The sequence below is a fragment of the Solanum pennellii genome, chromosome 6 (genome assembly GCF_001406875.1).
Source record: "Solanum pennellii chromosome 6, SPENNV200".
Taxonomy (NCBI): Eukaryota; Viridiplantae; Streptophyta; class Magnoliopsida; order Solanales; family Solanaceae; genus Solanum; species Solanum pennellii.
Window position 1 is genome coordinate 59,131,549 of NC_028642.1, and position 23,857 is coordinate 59,155,405.

Below are 23,857 nucleotides of genomic sequence, written 5' to 3' on the forward strand. Positions count from 1 at the left end.
GACAGTCAGAACCATTGTTTCTCTTGCAGCAGCTAGGCATTGGCATATTCATCAGATGGATGTATTCAATGCTTTTCTTCAAGGTGATTTGGATGATGAGATTTATATGCAACTACCTCAGGGATTTGTTGGTCAGGGGGAGAAAGTATGTAGACTAACAAAGTCCCTATATGGTCTGAAACAAGCTCCTAGGCAATGGAATCAAAAGTTGACTGAAGCTCTTAGCAATCTCAAGTTCAAACAAAGCCAACATGATTATTCCTTGTTTATTAATCAGTCAGAAGAGGGAACTATATTAGTATTGGTTTATGTTGATGACATGCTAATTACTGGCAGTAGTCTTAAACTAATAGAAGACACAAAAAAGGCACTACAACAAGCATTCAAGATGAAAGATTTAGGAGAGTTAAAATACTTTCTAGGCATTGAATTTACCAGATCAGCAGCTGGTATATTAATGCATCAAAGGAAGTATGCACTAGAACTTATAGCTGAAGTTGGTCTAACAGCATCTAAGCCTGCAGGAACACCTATTGACATCAATGTCAAACTAACATCTAAACTATATGATGAGCATGTGAAGCAAGCAGAATCAGATGATCCTTTGATTGATCAAACAGCATATCAGAAGATAATAGGCAAGTTGTTGTATTTGAATATGACAAGACCAGATATATCATTCAGTACTCAAACATTGAGTCAATTTTTACAGCAACCAAAAAGGTCTCATCTGGATACTGCATTAAGGGTGATCAGATACCTAAAGAATCAACCTGGTCAAGGACTGTTATTGGCAAGTGATTCAGATGGACAAGTTACTGCATTCTGTGATGCTGATTGGGCATCTTGTCCACTCACTAGGAAGTCTGTGACAGGGTATATGATTAAGATTGGTAGATCATTAATATCATGGAAGGCAAAGAAGCAAACAACAGTGTCAAGAAGCTCAGCTGAAGCTGAGTATAGAAGCTTGGCTTCAACTGTTTCAGAATTGGTGTGGCTGCTGGGATTGTTGAAGGAAGTAGGTACTAAGGTTCAAGTACCAGTCCAAGTTTACAGTGATAGCAAGGCTGCTATTCAGATAGCTGCTAATCCAGTATACCATGAAAGGACCAAACATATTGAAATCGATTGTCATTTCATAAGAGAAAAGTTACAAAAGGGACTGATTAAAGTAGAGTACATTCATACCAAAGAACAACCAGCTGATGTATTGACAAAAGGGTTATCTAGACTACAACATGAACACTTGTTATCCAAGCTAGGGGTTTTGAATATTTTTGCACCTCCTAGCTTGAAGGGGAGTGTTGTAATATAGAAAAGTTGTTGAATATGGAAAGGGTAGAATAGTCTTTTTACTGAAAGTTAGTTATAACTACTTTTCAATTAGTTAGTTACAAAGTTGTTAATAGTTGGGCATGTTAAAGAGCTATATATACAGCTCATTCTCTGTACATGAAAAACACACCATATACAAGAATATACTACTCTTCCTTCTTCTTCTTAACTGCTTCTTCTTCTTCTTCTTCTTAGCTATTTCTTAACTGATTTTTCTTCTTCTTCCTAACGTCATAAAGCTTCCTTCATTAACGAACACAAAAACATCAAATTTTTAGCTAACCCAGTACTCTTCATCTTTTAAACACAAAAACATCAAATTTTTAGCTAACCCAGAACCTACTCTTCATCTTCTAACACAAAAACATCAATTTTTCAGCTAACCCAGAACCTATCATCTTTTTTAACACAAAAACATCAAATTTTTAGCTAACCCAGAACCTACAAGTCATCTTGTAACACAAAAACATCAAATTTTTAGCTAACCCAGAACCTACTAGCTTTTTTAACACAAAAACATCAAATTTTTAGGTAACCCAGAACCTACTCTTCATTTTCTAATACAAGTCATCTTCAAGTTTTTTTAACAAAAAAACGTCGATTATTTAGCTAAGAAATGAGAAAGAAAAAGGATTTGAACTTACCAGACGAGAAAGAGAATGCTCAAGGGGAAATGGCTCAAGGGGAAATGGCTACTTCTCCAACTAAAGCAAGACCTTCCCAAGTTTCTATATATATATATCAAGTATTAACATGCAGAGTTTGTACCCCTCTGTATGTTTTATAATAATATTTACACCAAAATCCTTTTAGTTTGTTTTATTTAACTTTTAAACCTTATTCGCCCAAATATTGTTTGTTAGGAAAAAGTTAAATTTAATATAACTAGTAGTACTACAAGAGACTATGCAATATTGTGTATTAGAAAAATGAACATCACTGTTTCCGTCTTCGTCTCTATCCTTTCTCTAATAATGAACAAATGTTTAAAAAAAATGAAACATTATTCAACTTAGTTACACACATAACTCATTATTAATCATTTTATAATTATTGAATAATCAACTTATAGAACGTGCATTAGTCCGTCAATTAGATATAGGTTATATTCATATATAATTTAATAATATAAAAAGCTTCTGGCAGTCACTATTGAAAATGAAGAATATGAAAATTTGCAAAATATTTAGCAGCTCATATTGTGAAACCAGAGAACCTAGTTATAATGCATTCACTCTTTCACCTTTTGCGTTTTGCTTTGTCGATCATCCATTATCTTAGCAAAAATACTTAATGTATGAAAACAAATATTTGATTCAACTCACATTGTGACGAAAGAAAAACGACAACCAAACACATATTTTCTTAGGATTAGTACATAAAATCAAATTGTTTAAAACATTTTTACTGGCCACAAAGACCCAAAAGAAGCCTGCTCAAGTGTATAATACATGTGCCTTCTACATTGACCTATGGGGTGAACATACAATACCCAGCATGTACTGGAATTAAGAATGCTCATTTCTTGGCATAGGTAATTGCCATGGGATTCTGGGGTGTGATTTTGAAGCCTTGAAGGGCCTGCATGGCGACTGAAGACTGGACATCATCGTCAAATTCCACAAATGCAATACCTGGCTTTGCTTCAATCATTCGAACTTCTCTAAAGCCAGGATACTGTTTGAAGAGCACTTCAAGCATCATGCTTGTTGTCTCGTAGGGCAGATTCTGTATAAAGAGAATATTATTTGGTTCCGCAACATCTTGAGCACTTGGCTTTCCTTGTCGAGATGCAGCCTGCAAAAGTTGTTCAACAATATGAAATTAATGAAGATAATACATGAATATATTTCAGATAATAATATTCACAAAAAGAGATCAACGGTAACATATAAGAAGTTGTCATGAAGTCAAGCTGCTAGTCATTCGGAGCTATGGGTGTAAGTATGACCAGGCTGTGAGCACATTACTTTGGTGTCATTACAAAGGCAGTCATACTATATTTGAAGTTCCATATGGACAATCAATCACACAATTATGGACAAAGGAGAGGCAAGTTTTTGTACAAATAAAAGAAGCAATACTTGAAAAAAATAATGAAGTTGCAACAAACTTACAGCTGGACCTCCACCGTTACTGTCAGCTCTTGAGCCATTAGCTGCACCAGTTTGCGGAGGAGTTTCTTCAGTACGTTTCCTTTTCTCCACTACATATTAGTAAGTCAAGTTAGTCCAAATCACTAGAAGTCAACAAAATAACTGACAAATGGATTTTAAAAGTTATGCATGCAACGCAAATATACACGTGGTTCATCAAAACTGCAACACTATCATGCTTTGGATACTGCGAGGATTGTGACAAAATGAAATGCATGCATGCATGCGGATGATTACAATACTCCTAACAAAATTTTCCATCACTAGTCCATGATTGTAGTTTTAAGCCTTTCTCTACTATCATATACATTAGGCACCCACAATGATGAGAAAATTGTAAGTGGATGTAGTAGACAAGATCACAATCAATATGACAGGTGCTACTCAAGGATTACGCATCTAGAACTATTCTTTTAAGACACTTCAGTTGAACTATAAAATATTCCGTTTAGCTGAGCTGTAACAAAAGAAGATCGCCAGAAGGAAAATCTTTAAGGTAAACAGAAATTATAATAGCAATTAATGTTTTTTTAGTTTGTTCGAATGCTCTTAGCTTCAGCAAGGAGTGCTCCTCTTGGACTATAAGATTCACTTTTTAACATTTCCATAGATGATTATCCACGACATGCACTTTGGAACCAGTAAGAAGCTTAAGAGGAAATGGAGCAGGTGAATAATATACAACAGAATGAAGTCACCTTTTTCATCTTGTTTCTTTTTCTTGTCATAGGTCCCCTCTGCCTTAGCAATACAATCTGACTTTGATTTCGCATATTGTATCCGCTGCATTATATCAAAAGCTTAGTCACTGACCTTTCTACTATTCTACACCATGTAAAATGAACAACAGCGACCCAATCTTTTTTTGGGACAGCAAGCCAATTTAAGCAATCAATACAAACATTTAGCCCCAGAGAAATTTAAACTATAGAAGTCCCACTGTTAGAAAGATAAAAGTCTATAGTGTCTACTGTGCACTTGTATACAAAGTATCGAGACGCAACTCTAGAGGACACACTTTGGGCCTGACATGTCCAAAGCACAAAGATAGCTAGGATATGCTCCAAAAATTGAATATTAAATCCTAGCAACAAGATGAGACGGCTTTCCATATATAATTACTCGAGATGGGTGCATATTTGTGACTCTATATTCTACAAAGCTGAGGAGTTTCTTCCTAAAAGCATATGGTGATAAGGATTTAGACAAAAATGAGTAACAGATACAGAGCTTTACTCTGCATGATTATTTCAGCAACCTCCATCTCACCCTTCCCATTTAATTGTTGATAAACTTCAGGTCATATCGAATTAATCTGATACTCTTTTTACCCTATTACACAGTTCCAACGTGTTCTTTTGCTTGTAAAGGTTAAGCAGATTGTTGTGGGCTTTAGACCATATCTTCATTGGCTAGCTATGTAGAGCTTGTAGATGTCCCGACTCCAGAGAAGATCGAACTTGCACATTCCTACTGATACAGAAAGGCAATTCACACAAAGCACAAGCATACATGTATCCAATCTAATGTCTTATAATGGTGTTATTTTATTTATAACTGAACCCCGAGGTCCAGTGGTGCATGATTTGATACTCTGAGGGATAATAGGACATCCCGTCTCCTCTTCACCACTTAAATACTAGGCTTTTGCCTCAACAAGTGTTCGAATGTGACGTGCCCATAATCTACATACAACATGAAGCATTTTTACCACTATACTGAACCCTATGGGCCCAGATGGTATCATGTTAGTTTGTGTGATGTTTCCGTGGTCCTTATAAGAATAATAATTCATGGCTTGACTTAAGGTCATAGTCTATCAATGTTCAGGCAGGCAGCTATATTTCAATTTTATACCACCACAAGCATAATCAGGAAAAAAATAATAATTAGAAGATCGAACAAAAAATTCTTAACTAAGGCAGACAAGGGATGGATAGCCTAGTGAGAAGGGCCTCCACCTCCAACCATGCAATCGCGAGTACGAGTCACCATTGAAGCAAAGTAGGAAAAGGCACTATTTGGCTCCTGAGCAGGGTGGTTAGGGTGAGGATTACCACATTCTGTAAAAAAAAGTTTGGCATACCTTTTTGACAAATACTGTATTAGTATTAGTTTTAGTAATATAACTTGGTATAATTTTTAATGAAGTCCAGGTATTTATCAAAAATTATAAAATGGTTTTAAGCAAAGTGTGGAGTCAGCAATATGTTTCCACATCTTGAAGGACTACATGATTTATGGACAGACTATAAAACCAGAAATCAGGGCAGGCCAAGCTAAAAAGATACATGTAGAGAACTATTGTACAGTAGACATAGTAAGAGCTTTTTATGATAGGACAAAGGATATCACATAAACAAAACAAGTTGATAAAGGATCATCACATACTTCAGGAAATGGATAGAGAAAATAAGGACAATGAAGCAGCATGTTTTGAACAATTAAGCTAGAACAGCCATGTTAGTACATAAATAATGAACAAGAGAAACAGATCACAATTCCAACTGTCATTATGCTCACCATTGGTTTGTCGTAAAACGGGAAGTTTTGCATTTGCCTCACAGCATTACTGGCAGATGTTACTTCACTAAACACAACCCATGATTGTCCTCTAAGTTTGGGAGTCTTAAGAGCTACTATATCGACAATCCTCCCATACTGTGAGAACAAGCAATACAGAGACCTCTTTAGCTCTGCAAAACAAGAAAAAAACCATTAGCATATAGTAAAGGGCATACACTAATCCTCCTGCAAACAGCTGTTGCCAAACCCATTAAAAACCATAAGAGAATAACTATATTCAACATTTATTTCTCATATACAAAAGACAAGCAAGAGTATGCTTGGCATTTTTCAGAATTAGATAACAGCAACAATTCAAAATGGCATCATTGCTAGTACACATAAAAATAAAACTCCATGAGCACCATAAGCAAACAGAAAAAAAGCATATGAAATCACAAACGAGCAAAAGAAAATAGACAATCCAATAATTGGGTCCTATTGCAAAACTCTGTTGTAATAAGAATACCTTTTCTCAAGTCAGTGTTGCATAAGAGTCATAAATTTTGGTACTTGATAGAACAATAACAAAGCAATCTTGAAGATTTCTCCTTGATAACTACATTTCTTTTCATGCCAAGTTTAACACTCAACGCAAAGATAATAATATAGATATTGAGGCAACAATGCACAAAAAGAAGAAGGAAATGATCACCAGAAAACTTGATCAAATCGAAGGGTATTTTCCCTGTTCAATCCCCAAATTAGTTGGTGTCCGCTAATGAAGTCCAACACCATTCGGAAACATTCTATTCCAATACTGCATATAGTTTATCTCTTATAGAGAATAGGGGTTCTAAAAAACTCACACTTATCACACCCCCTAACTTTGCAGAATTCAATTCACCCAAAAGGGCTTGTATTCTTTAGACAGAGACAATGAATGGGACTGGGAAAAACCACCATTACTGCTCAAACTCCAGCTCCACTAAACTAAAATAGGGCGCCAACAACAGAAACCCCTTCTTTTTTACTAAGCTCCTCTCAGGTACATGGCTTACAGAATTTGACCCAACATTCAACATTCACGGAAAACAATCTGTGCTTACAAGTCACTTGAAACTCTATCCTTTACTTTACCCCGTGTAAACATACATATTCTAGATACCCTTCTATTATGACTTCTCTAATTCCTCCTCGCCAACTTACAACCCCATATAGTACTCATACACCATGGCTTTATATGGTATTTTCCTTCCATTTACAGCTATTCAACAACACGCAAACGTATAAAAAGATCATAAACAAATGAAATTCTGCAGCCTTAACAATTCCTGATTCGAATTTATGCTAAAACCCTAGCTTAAATCTTCAAAAAAAAAAAAGTTACCTTCTTTCTTGACCTTCTCGTTTAAGTTCTTAATGTAAATAGTTTGATTCGGTGGTATGTCTCCCGTAAGCATCATTGCCGAGAAGAGCAGAGCAACTTTTCACTCTCTGTATATTCACTGTGATTTCTGAATCTGCGCCACAAAATTCGAAGAGTTTGGAGCTACAAGAATGACGAACACAAAGTGGGGTATGGGTTTATTGGTCGGTGGGCTTAAATTGACAACCGGCCCATAAAAAGATGTGATCAAGGCCCAAGTGGGTGCTTCAACCCATGTTGCAAACTTGCAATACATTTAGGTCTCATTTGTTTCGTTTGTTTATATTAAGATTAAGATGTTTGAATCTGAATACAAATCTTAAATATTAAAATTTATATTATGATATATGTATTTTAATTTGAATATTAAGATGTGGTTTCTAAAACTGAACACTAAATAATTAATGTTGTTTGTTTTCAATATTTTAATGTGCATGTGAAATTGAATATTATATTAATAAAAATATTATAAAAATTTCATTTCAACAAAATATATCACTTTGATAAAAAAAAGTATTAATAATCATGACTTGAGTACTATTTTTTCATTTAAAAACTTTGATAAACAACAATACACCAAAAGTATTATTGCAATTAGTGTTCTTGACACACGTCAATACAAGAAAATTATAAATAAAAAAAATACTTAAAAGGATTAATGAAAACTTACCAGTTCACGAGAGAAAAAATGGTGTTTGGTTGAAAATGGAGAGAAATAAAGTTTTTAGTTATGAGCAGATAAGCGATCAATTTATTATTTGATAACTTATTAAATAAGTCTGAATGTTACTAAGAGCTACTTACAAATTTCATTTGTTCAAACCACTTCAGACCCATTAAGAGACTTTTAAAAAAAATAAAACAAATAGACTTAATGGGTTGAATCTGAATGATTCAGATTCAGACATAAAAACCAAACATACTTAATTTGTTGAATCTGAATTATTAAGATTAATGCATCTATTAAGTGCAAACAAATTAGGTCTCATATAGTATTTGTATTATAAGTAATGATTAATGTAGTTTTTAACTTGTTATAATAAACTAATACGCTATTCAATTTAAACACTATTTGCTTAAATTGAATGGTAGTCTTGATAAGCTTATTTAATTGAAGCTATTGTTATGATGTTCTTTCCCTGTTCAAGAGAAAGTGAGGATCAAGTAGAGTATAGGAAGATATAAAGATATAAGACGGTGTAAAAATTGATTCAAATGATTAAAGAAATATTTAATAAAATTTTGTCTCACATAATATGTTTTCTATTATTTAAATAAATTTTAATCTATTTATTGACGTTATAAAGAACTTTTATAATACTTGACATTAATTAACATTTAACACATTTTAATATATTATATCACTTTATCTTTTAGTCTACATTGTAGATTCATTTATGTGCTCAATGAGAGATTCAATCACATTTTTTTACATATAAAATGTTTTTGGTTAGTTTAACTATGTGTTGATACTATATAATAATATTGTTTTGTTAAAATGTATTGGTACGATTTAACTTGCTATTATGAACGAGTTACCATTCTAAATTTGGATTCTACATTATTATATATTTCGATGAAATAATTTATATCTAATTATGAATTATCTCCCTGGTTTGATTAGTGAACTAAATTCATCTGAAAAATAATCATTCAAATTTTGGAGTTTATCACTTTTCGATTTAGCCACTAAGCTAATAGGGACCTAATTTAAATAGTGGCCTAAAAAAGGCTATACAGTGCAAATAGTCACTCAGTATCTAAATGGACCTCACCATTTGGGCTTAACCCATACTTTTTGTTTGGACAAAAATATCCTCAATGTTTTTTCAAATTTCCCAATCTCATCAAATGCAAAAACACTACTGAAGCATTCGCCGGCTAAAACCCTTGAGTTCCAAAACCCTGAAGAAATGCTCCGGTCAATACTCCGGTCAGCCGCTACGGCGGCGAAATCCCATCCCACCACCGGAGACATCCGTATACCGGCAGCAATCTCAGCATATTCTAAGGTCTCTTCTTCCAGAACCTTCGCGACAAGCACACACCCGAAGAAACCCAACTTCAGACCGGATATAAAACACGAAAATGCTGCAGCAGGTGCCAAAGCTGCTGAAACGCTCAATAAGGATCTTCGTGCACGCGCTCTCAAAGAAGACGAGAAGGATAAATCACTGGATATAGGTCCAGATGGTCGTCCACTATTCACTTCCGCAGCTTCTATTTCTGAGCTTACCAAAAAAGATACATGTACTTACATGAAATTCAGGTACATCTTTCTCTGTTCAGACATTATTAGGCCTGCATTGACGAGTGAAGATGTGTTTTTTCGAGTAGTTAATGCTCCAATTGCCTTTAGCTTGAACTGTATCTTAGAAAAAATGTTCTGCACCAATTGCCTTTAGCTTGAACTGTATCTTAGAAAAAATGTTTTTGATCGGCTCAAACTATATATTGGAGTGAAAAATATGCTTATACTTAACCTGTGCAAATTGTAACAAAGCTTTAGTGGGTGTAGTGTTGGCGCTTACACGTGGAATTAAAGTTTTGGATTTACTTGCTAAGGTGGTTTGTCTCTGTACTCATGAAATGTTTGTTATAGGAGGGAAGAGCTGGATAGAGTTTTGCCGGAGGGTTTACCAGTGGGGATGCTTAAGGAATTTGGTGACTCTATGAGAGATGCATTGCTAATACGCCAGAGTTTTCTGGATCTTCGAGATAATTTTAGAATGGTTGTTGATCCTACTTCGCAATCTAATACTAAAGGTGTGTTCTTTGTCTTTTTGTGCTGAATATGTTTAAAGGTCCACTTTCTGTCTTACCAGATATAATGAGTTATGATCGAAAAGAGTTGTATTTTCCAGGAGTACTCATGTGAAATGTGGTTAAGTGGAGTATCAATATCTACTTTTATAGAACCCTTAGTCTGTCTTGAATACTTAGTATTGAATAATGGACTAGATGGTTACATATGATTCATGTAGCTGGACCCAACTTACTTGGCTTCCAGCATAATTGATTGACTAAAGCGAATTTGGTTTCTTCAAGTTTGTTGATTTATAATCAGTAATTAAGCCTTCAGCAGAAGGTTAGATTGAACTAGTTTGCTGGAACTGACTGAAGAGAGTAATTTGGAGGTATGAGCTTCAATTCATAAGAATACATTCAGCAATATGAACTCTTCAAGAAATCATATCCAGATGGTTGCAGAACGTGGTTTTATAGGATGGAAAAATTCACTTTAAAAAGTTTTAGATGGTTTGCATCAGTGTGGAAGGTTGTTTAAAGACTTGATCTACCAAAGAAGTATTTTTTTATAACCGAGAAGTCCCTGAAGCTGAAGATCAGTGGTGTACGGTTCAACACTCAGTGGATAATGGACCTGCCGCTCTACCCTTCTCCACTTAATATACCATTCTTTTGTTGGCAGTAGAGTTTGAACCTGTGACGTGCCTTAAACCCACAAATTATGCGTTGCTCATCTACAAAGAGAACTCATCATTCCACATTGTTTTTCTCATTTTTAAAATTAAAATGATTTTCCTTTTCTTGAAGTATGAGGGGAGAAGTCAATGTCCTCAAATTTGGAAAAGAGTACACGTTGAGTAGGAAATACAATTTAAGCTAAACCCTAGAGTATATCTTCCCACGGAAGGAAGGAGAAAGACAGTTCGATAATTTACATTACATTTATCACCTGCGCTTTCTCTCCTCCTAATATCTGCATTGGTTTACAAGTAAAGCTGCCATTATGTCCCTTCTTTTGCTGCTTGCAGAAGTATCAAAACTTAATTGATTTATCATCTCAGAGCTAAAGCTGAGTCTCTGCCCAGGACTCATGGATCATTTTGAAAATAAAACTGCCCTTACATTACCAGATTTTACTGTTTCTTAATAAACTGCACTCAGTAGCTTCACTTTTTTTTTTTTGAAATTAAGTAGCTTCACTTTTTTTAAATGATGGTGGTGTATGGGCTAGCTTGCGCACCTCAACTAATTCCACCGGGTACCGCTATCTCCACCAGCTAACAGGCACTATGTAACTCTGCACACCAATGTTTGGGCACATGAGGATAAATCACGTAGTGTTTTTTTCTTCACTTGGATTCGAACTTGAGACCTCATGAATTTTCTTCTTTTGTTATTTCTCTTTTACCTAGTCCTTGGAAATTATTTTTCCTTTCCTTGGATGAAATCCTCTATAATGATGTCAAGAGTATGCAGAGGCCTAGTGACACCGAAAGTAGTTTTTATGTCTCAACTTATAGTTGTGCAATAATTTGAAGAAGATCGATTAATTTATCTTAAGAAAGAAGATTTAAATTGTACCCTGCTATGCTATGTGTTCCACTTCAATTGATATCCGAAGAAAGTCTGTTGTTTATGAGCTGATTTTACTGAACTCATGTTTAGGAGAATGATTGACGATGTTCCTCAACTTGCAGGTCTCAAAGCTCGAAAGCAAGTTGTATTAGATGGGCCTGTGAGTTCTGGTAAGAGTATTGCCCTTGCAATGCTTGTTAATTGGGCACGTGATGAAGGTTGGCTAGTTCTTTATGTTCCTAAAGGCCGAGAATGGACTCATGGAGGCTTTTTCTATAAAAATCCTAAAACAGGATTATGGGATACTCCTGTGCAAGCAGCAAATGTTCTCCAGGCAAGAAATTGTACTTTTTCTAATATATGAAACATAGTTTGACTAGTTAAATTTCATTTGGTAATTGATATTGTCAGCAAAGATAGGGTGGACCTTAGATTTGCGTACATCTTATCTCCCCAGACACTACTTGTGGGATTACCGTGGGTATGTTGTTATTGTTAATTGATACTGTAATACATTTTCGTCTTCTGTAACTGAATGAACCCAGCTTCTCTTTACTTATTGTTTCAAATATTACATAATTTATGCAGAAACAGTTTAGCCCACCAGGATGTGAGAAAAATATCTGCTAGTAGGATATACTCGGAAATCGTCTAACTTGGCTCTGCTATGTATACCTAGTGGATCTTCATACACTGCTTTAGAAGAAAAGAATCTGAAACTGTTCTTCAATGTCATTTAGCAAATATGGATCACCATTTCTGCATGTTTTCCCCGTGACTTCACTATTACTCTATCTCCTCCATCTAGTGCTTGACTTTGTGTTAAGGATCTCTTTCATTTTAATCCTATTCCATAAACATGAAAGTGAATTTTTTGTAAGGTATATACATGTGCAGGTCTACCCTAACTTCTATATTCAAACAAATAAGATTGATACCAAATTCCTGATATTATCCATATATTTATCTGCTTTTTTCATATAGTATCTTGTGCTAGTTGTTTCTGGAGAAGTATTTGCTTACAAGTCTAAGAATTAAACATCGGGATCTAATTTTTCTCTCATTTCAGGATTTCTTGAAGTATAATAAGGATCACCTCCAAAAAGTACCCTGCAAAATTTTTGAACCTATTCCATTGGGAGAGGGAGCTGGTGTTGGATGGATGAAGGGTGCTGATGTGGTACAAATACCAGAAGATTATACTCTTCTTGACCTGGTTCAGGTCGGGCTTAATTCGACTCACGCAGCTGTTGGGGTGCTAGTTCGTTTGAGGGAAGAATTATCCCTTGTCAAGGACGTGCCTGTTCTTATTGTCGTTGATCAAGTGAGAAAAATACTCTTCGCTGTGACTTTGCCTCTTGTTTCTATCCCTTGAATCATTCCTGGGTTAGGGTTAATTTCCTTTTTCTATTGATATTGATCATGCATCCCTTTTCCTGATTTTTCTTTTGGTCATGGACAGTACAACAGTTGGTTCACATTCAGCGAGTATGAGGAGCCAGTAACTGTTCGTTCTTGCCGACCTATTCATGCTAGAGAACTTGCAACTGTAAGCTGTTCTATTAAGTGTTCAAAAATGTTGCTTTGTTAATTATTCACGCAGTTCTCCTGCCTTTGTTTTCTTGGCTATCAGTCTATTTTTGATTTTAAACAACAACACATTGCGTTTAATATAATTATGTTAGTCTGCTAAATTGGATCTAGGAGGATTTCCTTGGAGCAAATTATACCGTGTATGCATCCTCTTTCTGATTCCACATTTCACGAGCATTGTGGTTGGGAACACCGAGAATATAAAACGTAACTGTTACGAAGAAAGTTTGACGGAATATCTTGGGAAGTTTTGAGGATTCATCAGGAATTGGGAATTTCCTGTGCTGGCTCCCAATTTGAAACTAGGACAGACTCAATAGACTTCACTTAGATGCATGAGGTGGACAAAACTAGTGACCTATGTCGTATTGTAACCAATGAGAATGTAGTGTTTACACAAAATGTCAACCAAATTTTCGTGATACTGCCTGTAGTGCCATCCTTATTGGTGTAACATATGGAAAATGCTCTTTTAATGTGATTATTATGTGTTCTTATTCTGAATTATTAGGATATGTTTCTAGTGTAGTTATGTTTAGAAAGGAGATGGATGGCTGAGCAAAGTCAAAAAATTAATATGAAAAGTCCCCTTCTTGCCTCATGGTATTGACTCGTAAAGGAGTAAAGCAAAGAGCTCTCTAGAGTCATTACAGGTCTGTTTCGCTGACATGGACTCAGAACTTGACTTTGATGCGAAGAGGCTACACCACAATGCATAGATGGTTGTGGTTGATTTTTTGGAGCTCGGAGCCTTTGTTAGCCTGACAGTGGCATACATCAATTCTTTGGTGTGCATATTAGCTGTCTTTCTTCTGTCAGTGCCATAAATGCTTACAAGTCAATTTGTGCAATGCCTTGTTCCAATTATTTGATACACTTGACAAGTAGCACCTTTTCACTTAACTGCAAGAGATCTGATCATTGATAAGCAACTAAGTATGCATCTTATTTTTTTTTGGCATGGCTGTAAATTTTTTTGATAAATCGTTACATTTTGTTAAAATTATCTTATTACTGTAGCTTGCCTGTTTAAGTGTGGTCACTGACATAGTCCCATCATATGCAGGTGAATGCATTTAGGTCCATGATTCATGACAATATGATGGTGGGTGCTTTCTCGCATTCAACTGCTGTAGGGAAGCTGCGTAAAGACTTGCCAGATGTTCCTGCAGATGCTCGCGTCAATTTCCCACGTTATAGTGTGGATGAAGCTGCATCAGTTTGTCATTACTACCTGAGGTATGCACATACCTCATAATACCTAAGAAAGAGTGAATAGCGAGGATTCTGTTGTGACCATTCACTCACTACATAAATACTGAAGAAAATAGAACTTACGATTGAACAAGAAAAGGAACAAAAGAACATTTGAAATATTAAATAAGGAAAAGGAAGTGAACAATTGAATTTCCCGCAAAAAGAAGGAAAAAGAATGAACAATTGATTTATCAAAAGGAAACACAAGCAAATAAACAGTGGAAGAAGAAAAACCATGTAAAAAAGTTTGAACCATTTCTTTGAAAACGACAAAAGAAAAACAAAGAACTATGGAATGCCCAGAGAAGGAACATAGAGTTATTTTTTAGTATTTATAACTTAGTTGAAGGTCTGCTTCGTAAAGCTATCTTATGTTATGTGGCCACAGAACAACACTGTTTAATACTAACTCTCCTTGTGTAATTTTCTCATTTCACAGACAACGACTCATTCAGCGTGAGGCATTTACAGAACAAAGCTGGAAGAAAATCTATTATCTTTCAAATGGAAATGGCGCAGAAATGAGATGGCTGGTTCCTTTCATGAGATGAACCACAAAGAATCGATCTTCAACAGATAACTTTGAGATTTTAACCTGTATTGCATCTGTTAGTGCTCTGTGAATCCGGTCATTCTCAGCAACAAATAATCTGGCTGCTTTCTTGACCAACTCTCTAAGTGAGGTTTACTTCTTGAAATTTTGCTCTGTACTCTAGGCTAGCTTAGGCGTATACTGCCTGTGTTTGTATGCTTTGATATCCAGAACGTAACCGCAGATTCATATATACATCATTACACTGGGCTATTGTTCTTTCCAGTTTCTTTTGCTTGTTTTTCTGACCTGGTGTATTTATTCAATAATGTTGTAATTGCGCAATACATTAAACCTTTCGAATTTTTAGGCTTTATCCTTAGCAAGATGGATTCGATCATGGTTCCCACAATAATGTCTTCTTGATATGTGACAATTGTTTGCTCATCTTTTGAAATTTTATGTAGGAGAAGAAAACACTGAAACATTGTCATATGAAATGAAAAGGAATGAGGATTTAATTATCTTTGTTACACTGAGAGGCTCAACCTTTTTATAGCCAAAATTTCTGTTTGTCAAAAAATACTACAACCAAAGCCACAACAAGGCTAAGCTCAGTAAAACCGGGAAATATGGTTACTCGAAATCTGTTCCTTGGAATGAAATGCTTCCTGAACCCAAGTGTGTACATAAGGCTAGTCTGCATTCAAGCACAATGAAGCAGGTTAAAACTCAACATGTGACAAACATGAAATAAGAACACATTAAGGATCTGTGTAGATCTAAAGAATTCAGTCAAAATCTACACCTTCCAACACGACCATAAACATAGTTTCCTACATGTATGGATCTACCAGGGAACAATGAATACATGAGAAAATGTTACAATGATCAATGACGAGATATTATACTGCTATCTGTAGGAAATAGTTAGTTCCGGATCCAGTATCAAGTTAGGGTAGGAAGTCTATTTTATCATGCTATGTTTCTATAGGCTCAACTTTGATTGTTTCTTTGACAGTCTAGGATTTAAGGTATGATACATTTGAGCTTTTCCTTGATAAGATAGATGTTTCTGTAGGACACAGGAACAATGTTCAAGGGAAGGAGCAGCGTTCAATAGGAGGGGAAAGATACAGCTCAGAGCCTTTGTTAGCCTGGGTCAGCACAAGAGGCGTAAAGTTCATTCAAAGCAGGGAATCATAGTGATTTTCCTCCCATAAAACTTGAGTTTCATTAGCTGCTCTTTTCTTTTTTTCTATTGAGTCTCGACCACCATCCACTAGCATAGGTCTTGGATAACTGTACGTTAACTATTTAACTTGCTATATACTAGTATATTAATACCTCAGCTACTATGGAATTGCCTTTGTAGATGGTGCATGATCTCTTGAAGGCGGAACCTTTCATCTTAAGATCAGCCTCTGCGCCTTCAACATGTCCATCACCAAGGAATATGTCAAACTCTAGTTTAGTAAATGTATTTAGCGTCTTATTCACACTGAACATCAACTCCTTTTCTTCATTATCACTTACCATAAAGCCTTGCCATGATCCTTTCTACAAGACAAGACAGACATAACATCACACGACGTCTTAAGAAGATAAACAACCATACAAACAAACGCTTTTGCTTCATCATTTTAAGAGATGATATCAATGCATTCAAATTATTTTAGTATACATTCTACATTCTTTCTACCCCTCCCTATGAACTCAACCTTATGCGTTTCACATCTGAGCAACTCCTTCACGTCTACATTCAACATTGTTATCACAAAAGAACCATTTGCACATAGAAATGAGCTTCCTTTTAGTAATTGTTCTTCCTTCGTAATGTAAACAGCTAAACATTGTCTCAATAAATTAGAATCAACAACAGAGAAAGATAATGGAACTATTCAAATGACAGTACTATCAGATGCATAAAGAAGCAGTTTCTGACTATAAACTTGTTTTTTTTTTTATTATCAATTAAGAAAACTTACAGTTAATCGAACTAAGCGAATCAGGGTATTGTCCGATGCATCGAGAATTAGTTTTTGAGGGTGGGTCTGGGCTGCCGAATTCTGAGGTTGACGACGGTCAACGCTGAAGAACAAATTACCAACAGCATCGGTAAATTGGATGTTTCCAGCATCCCAGAAGGACTTATACGTCTTCGATACAAAAAGATCAAATGGAAATTGCCCGTCCGGCGGCCACTCCTCCGGCGTAGCAGTGGTTTCCATCAACCAGCTTAAAATTGACGAACTCCGTTAGGATAACTCCACCAAAAGAGACGGAAAATTTTGAAGATGACGGTGGCAATGACCGGAGTTCGCCGGCGTTTTGCTTCGACAAGAATCAAATTAAAAGTCGGACGAATTTAACTTTATAAATTACTTTTGGCAACAAGGGATATTTTTTATATTGTAATTATAATCGAATAAAGGAGATGAGTTGGAAAATATTTCAATTTGATGAATTTAATATTAAAGAAATCTGATAATTTGACATATATTTCATTTCCCTAAAATTTTCCTTTGCATGCGAAGAAGTTTAATGTACAAAATACTTTGCGTTCCTAAATAGGTCTATTTTAAGGAATATGATGTAAATAATTAGTTTACTATATTATATATTAATAACTAATAAATTTAATTGCGCTTCGTACGGTATGATTATTTATTTAAATTAATATATTATTAATTAGAAATCAATTTACTACTTCAATTTATTATAAATTATTATGTTGATCGTTTTGAAAATTCTTTAAATGTTATATATATAGTTATTTTATAACATGTCAACTTTCAAGTGTGGTTTGCTATAATATTAAAATTCTACTTGGAAGGAGAAAAAATTATTATTAGATAAATGATGATTCAAATATATTAAAATACTTGTGATTTGTGAATGATAAAGATTTATCCAGCAAGACTTCATATGTTATATTTTTTTTAAATTCTTAACGAGCTTTTCAAGTTCGTTATAATTCTCTTTCAGATAGCAAAGCTACAGTATGATAAAAAAGATTGTAGAGATGATGATGAATCTTTAAAATAAAATAATTATGAAAAATAAATAAAAAGAATAATAAAATTGCCGGGCAAAGAAAAATTTCACACCACTCTTATTTGCCTAATTTTAATTATATATAATTATTTTGGGATAAAAGAGATACCCATATTTTCTAACAATGTCATTTATTTCAGAAACATGTACACAATAATTCAAAATGCAATATGAAATTAATATAATTATTTCTAAAATTATAATAGGAAATTTAACCTAGAAAATGAAATTATTGTATTTCAGTTCACAATATAACTATGTACTTACTTGCAACAAATTAATTTTAAAAGAAACAAAATTGTATTTATAGCTAATGTTAAATATTCTTCAAGTCTTATTTCAATTACACTATAACTATATATAACCTTGCAACAATTTAATTTTAAAAAGAGTAACAAATTTTGATACGTAGCTAATAATAACGTATACTTCAAGTTTGTGTGAATTATCAAAATTCATTAAGAAATCAATACAATTATGTTAAGACTTTATCATAAAACATGATTTATCCCATAAAAAATAAAATTATTACATTTACATCTACATTAAAACTATGTACACACTTGCAAAAATGCTTCTTTTTTTTTTTTTTTTAAATAGAGTTCCATATGAAGGAGTAAATTAGTAATTATAATGAAGATTTGAGAAGAAAAATATTGAATAAAAAAGGAAGAATGTTCTGAAGTGAAAAAGATTTTCATTGATATTTATAGTGATAAAAAAAATTAAACGGATTTGAGTGTATAAATTACAAATAAATGAGTATTGTATGCATTAATTGTACCTAATTGAATGTTAAATTATTTTAAATAATATTTGTTGATACTATTTAACCCATTTCTAAAACCTTTTTTGATTCCTCTTTTACGTTATATTTTATTTTATTCTCATGATCTCATCTTTATTGTTATCTATTTATTTTCATAAATCCTTCTAGGTTAAATGAAGGAATGACACAATTTGGGCTACAATCAGATTTAATTGAGTCTTTACTGCAATTTAATGTTTAATTGAGTTTTATGAAATTTTTGTTAGTTGTTATTTTATTAGTAGTAGAAATGAAATAAAAATGCAATTAAAATAAAAAAGTAAAAATAAAGATAAATTTAAATGCTGACCATAGAAAGGTGTCACATCACCTTTTTTATATCAAGCTTTATATAATTATATAGATTATTTGATGAATTAAATTCATGGCTTATAAATAATATAAAGATAATTTTATTGTTATTTTGAACTTTCTTTGATAATTTCTTTCTCATGTAACAATGACAGAAGATCTACAGCTTCATATGTGTTTGATTATAAAATTTGAAATTTTACTTTAAAGTTTTATAAAATCAATGTATGTTTATAATATTCTCATTTGAACACTGATTTAAATCTCCAATTCAAAAATAAAATTTTACATTAGAAATATGATTTCAATTATACATAAATTTATATTTTGTAAAATAAGATCTATCCTAAATTTTAAAAAATGTATACTTGATGTAAGTACATCAGTGTGAAAGAATTATACTCCAATGTTTTATTTATACTTGATTTTCTAAAACAATGTTTTAACTTAAATAAATCAAATAATTTATATTTTGACAGATCATCTTTTTATTATTATTTTTTGATGACGTGATAAATGTCAAATTTCTGTGAAAAATAAGTACTGACAATCTCGATAATTATACTGACGAAACGCGTGAAACTTTGCCGTAAAGTTTCTTCCCAGCAATGTCTGCAATTATCGGAAGTCCGTCTAAAGATGACCCGTCCGCCACCAGTAGTTCTGATCGAAAAAGATTCCAATCTTGCCGTGACACATTACGTGAGTTTTAGGGGTTTTTCACCGTCCACATTTTGTTATTTTTCAGTTTGTTTCGAATCATATTTTTTCAATCGATTCAGTTCTTATGCATCGACAGGGAGTGAAATAAGTGAGAGGCCACTTAAACGACCATTGCTTGATTTTGCTAAGCTTTCAATCTCTGATTCTTCATGCAAAGGTATGTTAACGATAATATACAATAAACGAGCTAAATTTTTCACTAAAAAAATAAAATATATATAAACAATAAACATGAACATACGAGAACTTTCTCCAGTTTTTTCTTAGCTTGAAGACAAAAAGAATTTAATAAATAAATAATTATACATAATAGTAAATTTTTTTATCTATTTATAAAATGCTGCGTAAAAAATAAATTAAAAAGGGAGTTTTCCTAATAATAATAAAAAAAAAGATAAAAAATTCAATAATTGGGAGTATATCATTAGACAAAAAAAAAACATTTATATTTTTATTTTCTGTAAAACTTGCCACCAGCTTCATATAATATACTGTGAAGTCCCATTATGTAAGTCGAAGTAGCTCAGGAAACACCGCCGCTGACATTCTTTCCGGCATCAATGGCTGCAGTCGGGGAGAGTTCTTCTGTTCCGGCGAAGGAAGACAAGCTCGTCGTTGTTAGGGTTAAGAGAAAAGCTTTCCAGTCTCGACTTGACGCTTTCTGTAAGTTCTAGGGTTTTTCACAGTCAATCTTTCGTTATTTTCGGTTTATTCGAAGCTTAACTTTTCGATTATTCCAATTGTTGTGCACCGCCAGGGCTTGAAATCAATGAGAGGCCAGCCAAACGACCGTTGCTCGACTTTGCAAAGCTTTCAATTGATGAATCTTCTAGTAGAGGTTTGTAAAATTTTGATGGTTAACACTTTAAAGTTCAACATGAGAATTCGGACATTTTTTGAATTTATATAGTATCTAAAATTACTTTTGTAGTTAAAAAGTAGGTTGAAGTATTTCAAATGTCTCAGTTTTTCGAGTTTCTTAGGTGCAGAATCAAATAGGTTTGAGTTACTATCACCAACGATTTATAAGAAGACACCTCAACTATCAATTGTATCCTTTTCCTACCTGAATGATGTTAGTATTTCAGATTGGGCAACAGAACAACGGATAGTTGAAGTGTGTTTTGATAAATAATAGTTGGTGATATTTCAGGTAGGGAACTCGTACACCTTATAATTAAGATATGAAATTCAGATAAAACGGGAACTTTAGTTGTGCTTTGACCATTAACTCTAAGAAGTATTGGGAAAATGTTTGATAGAAGTTGTAGAGAAAGACAGCTGGTTGACAGAGGTATAGTCTGTTGAATGTTATTTACATATATGCTCAAATGAGTAATTGGTTATTTTGTGGATTCCTAATTTCTATTGTAGTTCAATAGCAACAAATGCAGTTCTAAGATTGTAACATGCCAGGTCTTTCTATTTTATGATTTCTATACCATTATGTGCTAATAATTATTTTCAGTTGAGGAATTGAAGAGCAGAAAGGTACTTGTGCAACATGTGGAGACAGTAACTAGCTCAGAAGTCACTGTTGATATCGTGAAGTCTTTTGTGGTTAGTTGTAGTATATTCTACATTTTTAACTTTCTCATATACACATCCTATTTTACTGCTACTAGTTGCTTCTTTTGCATTGTTCATCTTGCTATTTTGCTGTTGTTATTTTCTTTCAAATCCTCCTTTGATTTCACTTCTTTGAGACAAGGGTCTATCGGAAATAATTCTCTTCTCTCAAAGGTAGGGGTAGGGGTAAGGTCTGCATACATCCTACACTCCTGAGACCCACTTATGGGACCTTATTGGGTATGTTGTTGTTGTACTTGTACCCTTGAAGTGTGAGAATTTTGTAGCACTTGTATTATCAAGCCATACTTTTGAAAGGATTTCTGAGTTGTTTGTGCAATTATTTAACTAGCTTACTTCTCACCCTGATAGAAGCTACAATGAGTTTTCTAATAGCTGCATTTTATCAGTCGGCTCCAGCAGTTTCTTCAGAAGTCGAAGAGAAATCTGAAATTAGGCGAAGTTTTAGGACAGAAAAGGTAAGCTCTTTCTTGATTTACCCAAGAATTTTGCATCTACCAGAGCTTCAGCTTAATTATAATGATAAATGCATGCACTTAATTGATATCTGCAGAAACAAGATCAACTACTTGCCAAGGCAAAGCAAACGCAAGAGGTATTACCAGAGTTCTATACCTTCAGATCTACTTGTGTAGTAATTCAATTTTGTTTTTTCACTCTTACTATTTCGTGGATGGATCTTTCCTCTTGTACTAGTTAATAGCAATTTAGCCACACAGCATGTAATTTGCTGTTCTATCTTTTTATTTGTGGAACTCTTGTTTTCCTTTTTGTAAAATGTAATTATTTCTAGTGTGGTTAGTCATTATGTTGATGGGCATACATTTATGTCTATACGAAACAGAATGTGGTTTGGTGTTTTAATTGGAGATAAATGATAAAAAAGTAAAAGAGAGATAATACAAGTTTACGTTCTTTTTTCTCATAATATGGTGTCTAGATTGTGTGCACTTCAACTAATCCCATGGGATACATGCCACTTCCCACCAGCAATGGTACCATTTGTTTTTGAATGTTACAATCAAATAGTGGTTAAGGATGTAATTTGCTTGTTAATACCCAAATGACATTCTTGAATGCTGTTTAATTCTAACAATCAGAAAAAAATTGAATACCAAAGGAAGGATGACTATCCTTGAACAGTTCTGATATTGATATAAAGAAACAAAACTATCTATAGGAACAGTTTACATGACATATGCATATCTGTCTGAAAAAAATAAGCAAGTGGAATATATTATTCAGTTTTAGCTGAGATATTTGGATTTACCAAGGAAAAAAAATAAAGAATGTTGCGTGGGGAAAATTGATGAAGAATTTTTTTTCTGTTAATCACCTTTGTGGAAAATGATCTGAACATATTTTTAGTATATGATAGTGCGGTCGTAAACTTTGTTGCCTATTCTACAACATATCTTTTAAACTTTTTTAACTCTGCATCTGTAGGTGCTTGTTGCTAAATCTAGCTTATGAAACTGTGTTGCTAGTTTAGTGAATTCCACATCTGATTTGCTATTATTATATTGTATTCTAGAGGTTTGGGCATGTGATTGAATTCATACATGTATTGGGTTTTGAAGTTTGTGCCAACGGTGGCACTCTTTGCTCTTTTCGTTATTACAATATTATCAAACTTGATTCATTTAAACCTTATGGTCTTAAGTGGGTTTTGAATAACCTTAATAGTGGTTTCTTGTCTAGTAGATTCACTTATCTTTTCTCCTAATTAAATGTTTCTAGGCTTTTTAAGATTTAGTTTATCTTGCTCTTCCCTCCTTCAGGATTTGTCGAAAAATGCCCGGTTTGAGCAAATATGGAAAAGCAGAAAAGAGAAGAGAAAACTAATGCACAATGAAGAGCTGAATGAGATGTGTAAACTATATGATGTTATTCGTGTTGATACTGAAGAAAAAGGCCGAGAAGTGCAAGAAGAGTAAGTGTTCTTGTAATTACATGCTAGCTTCATAAGTTACTGTCGCATGTTTTATCTTTTTCCTTCACAAATGAAAAAGAGATGGTTTTATGACATTGATGCAGGACTACTGAGCTGGAAGATCACAAGATGATGTCCCAATATTTGCCTCTTTTACGAGAAGTCATGCCAAGTGCTGCTGAAGAAATTGAGTCAGAGATTCATAATTACGTAGTGAAACAAGGTTTCTATATTGCTTCTTCCCTTTTCCAGGGATTTGTTTTCAAATTCAATCTCATGATTTGCTGCCCCCCCCCCCCCC

General features: G+C 33.9%; 4 protein-coding genes across 4 annotated transcripts in view; 2 read left to right on the forward strand and 2 right to left on the reverse strand.

Annotated features, from left to right (window-relative positions):
• Positions 1-2,667: 2,667 nt before the first annotated feature.
• LOC107021034 (U2 small nuclear ribonucleoprotein B'') lies at positions 2,668-7,571 on the reverse strand. The gene is made up of 5 exons (XM_015221603.2): positions 7,390-7,571; positions 6,018-6,190; positions 4,193-4,277; positions 3,456-3,544; positions 2,668-3,135 (listed from the first exon to the last, which is right to left on the reverse strand). Exons 1-5 carry the CDS (start codon positions 7,463-7,465, stop codon positions 2,857-2,859), a joined length of 702 nt encoding a protein of 233 aa, XP_015077089.1. The 5' UTR covers positions 7,466-7,571; the 3' UTR covers positions 2,668-2,856.
• Positions 7,572-9,268: 1,697 nt separating this feature from the next.
• On the forward strand, positions 9,269-15,515 carry LOC107023613. Its single transcript, XM_015224360.2, has 7 exons — positions 9,269-9,697; positions 10,031-10,194; positions 11,874-12,085; positions 12,821-13,075; positions 13,214-13,300; positions 14,411-14,583; positions 15,041-15,515. Exons 1-7 carry the CDS (start codon positions 9,342-9,344, stop codon positions 15,150-15,152), a joined length of 1,359 nt encoding a protein of 452 aa, XP_015079846.1. The 5' UTR covers positions 9,269-9,341; the 3' UTR covers positions 15,153-15,515.
• Positions 15,516-15,599: 84 nt separating this feature from the next.
• LOC107023614 (protein LURP-one-related 7) lies at positions 15,600-17,608 on the reverse strand. Its single transcript, XM_015224361.2, has 3 exons — positions 17,122-17,608; positions 16,481-16,693; positions 15,600-15,833 (listed from the first exon to the last, which is right to left on the reverse strand). Exons 1-3 carry the CDS (start codon positions 17,362-17,364, stop codon positions 15,687-15,689), a joined length of 603 nt encoding a protein of 200 aa, XP_015079847.1. The 5' UTR covers positions 17,365-17,608; the 3' UTR covers positions 15,600-15,686.
• A 2,897-nt stretch (positions 17,609-20,505) lies between these two features.
• Positions 20,506-23,857, forward strand: part of LOC107021145 (RNA-directed DNA methylation 4) — a 4,895-nt gene continuing 1,543 nt past the window's right edge. The window contains exons 1-7 of the mRNA XM_015221749.2: positions 20,506-20,696; positions 20,791-20,871; positions 21,502-21,593; positions 22,013-22,081; positions 22,177-22,218; positions 23,405-23,556; positions 23,661-23,779. Coding sequence (XP_015077235.1) covers positions 20,594-20,696; positions 20,791-20,871; positions 21,502-21,593; positions 22,013-22,081; positions 22,177-22,218; positions 23,405-23,556; positions 23,661-23,779 — 658 coding nt within the window. The 5' untranslated portion in view covers positions 20,506-20,593. The remainder of the gene's footprint in view (positions 20,697-20,790; positions 20,872-21,501; positions 21,594-22,012; positions 22,082-22,176; positions 22,219-23,404; positions 23,557-23,660; positions 23,780-23,857) is intronic.